The sequence below is a fragment of the Penaeus monodon genome, chromosome 23 (genome assembly GCF_015228065.2).
Source record: "Penaeus monodon isolate SGIC_2016 chromosome 23, NSTDA_Pmon_1, whole genome shotgun sequence".
NCBI classification, from domain to species: Eukaryota; Metazoa; Arthropoda; class Malacostraca; order Decapoda; family Penaeidae; genus Penaeus; species Penaeus monodon.
The window spans coordinates 40,071,624-40,072,284 of NC_051408.1; the positions used below are offsets into that span (position 1 = coordinate 40,071,624).

At 54.3% G+C, this 661-nt stretch overlaps 1 protein-coding gene across 1 annotated transcript in view; it reads left to right on the forward strand.

Moving 5' to 3' along the window:
• The window catches only part of LOC119588057 (keratin-associated protein 19-2-like), a 4,562-nt gene continuing 3,901 nt past the window's right edge, over positions 1 to 661 (forward strand). Inside the window, exons 1-2 of the mRNA XM_037936756.1 lie at positions 1 to 152; positions 401 to 651. Coding sequence (XP_037792684.1) covers positions 132 to 152; positions 401 to 651 — 272 coding nt within the window. The 5' untranslated portion in view covers positions 1 to 131. The remainder of the gene's footprint in view (positions 153 to 400; positions 652 to 661) is intronic.

The following is a 661-nucleotide window of genomic DNA, read 5'->3' on the forward strand; positions in this document are numbered from 1 at the left end:
TTGTCGATTCGCAGACGTGGCAACTCGTCGGCGGTTCGAGGAGTGAACCAGCGAATATATTTACTCCGGAGCGAACGAAGCTACGCCAGATACTAATACCCCCCGGGACAAGGCAAAGGAAACCCAGGACTATGAGGAGGCTTCTGATCTTGGTGAGTCCGGCGAAATATCAGTCGTCCTGTGAGTGAAATCACCCACGACAATAGGAAACGAAACAAACAATTCGCACAAGAAACGAGTGATTCACACAGACGAATACGGGAAGTTTTAAACCGCTTGAACAACGACCTTACACAACCTTAAACAAGCAATTTACACAACCTGAACGAGCCATTTCACACTTCAATTCCTTCTCGCCAAAAGAGGAATGGAACCTGATTCGTTTTTTTCCCCCTTTCAGTTGGGTCTGTTGGCGCTGGCTTGCCTCGTCGCCTGCAACGCCGACGCAGAACCCCATTTGCCTTTCTTAGGTGGTCTGGGGGGCTTCGGCGGTCGGGGCTTCGGCGGTCGGGGCTTCGGCGGTCGGGGCTTCGGCGGTCGGGGCTTCGGCGGTAGAGGTTTCCGGAGAGGGCGAGGAGGTCGAGGAGGTTTCGGAAGAGGCTTTGGGTTCGGAGGTCACCATGGGTTTGGAGGGCACGGAGGCCATTCGACGTGAGTAGAA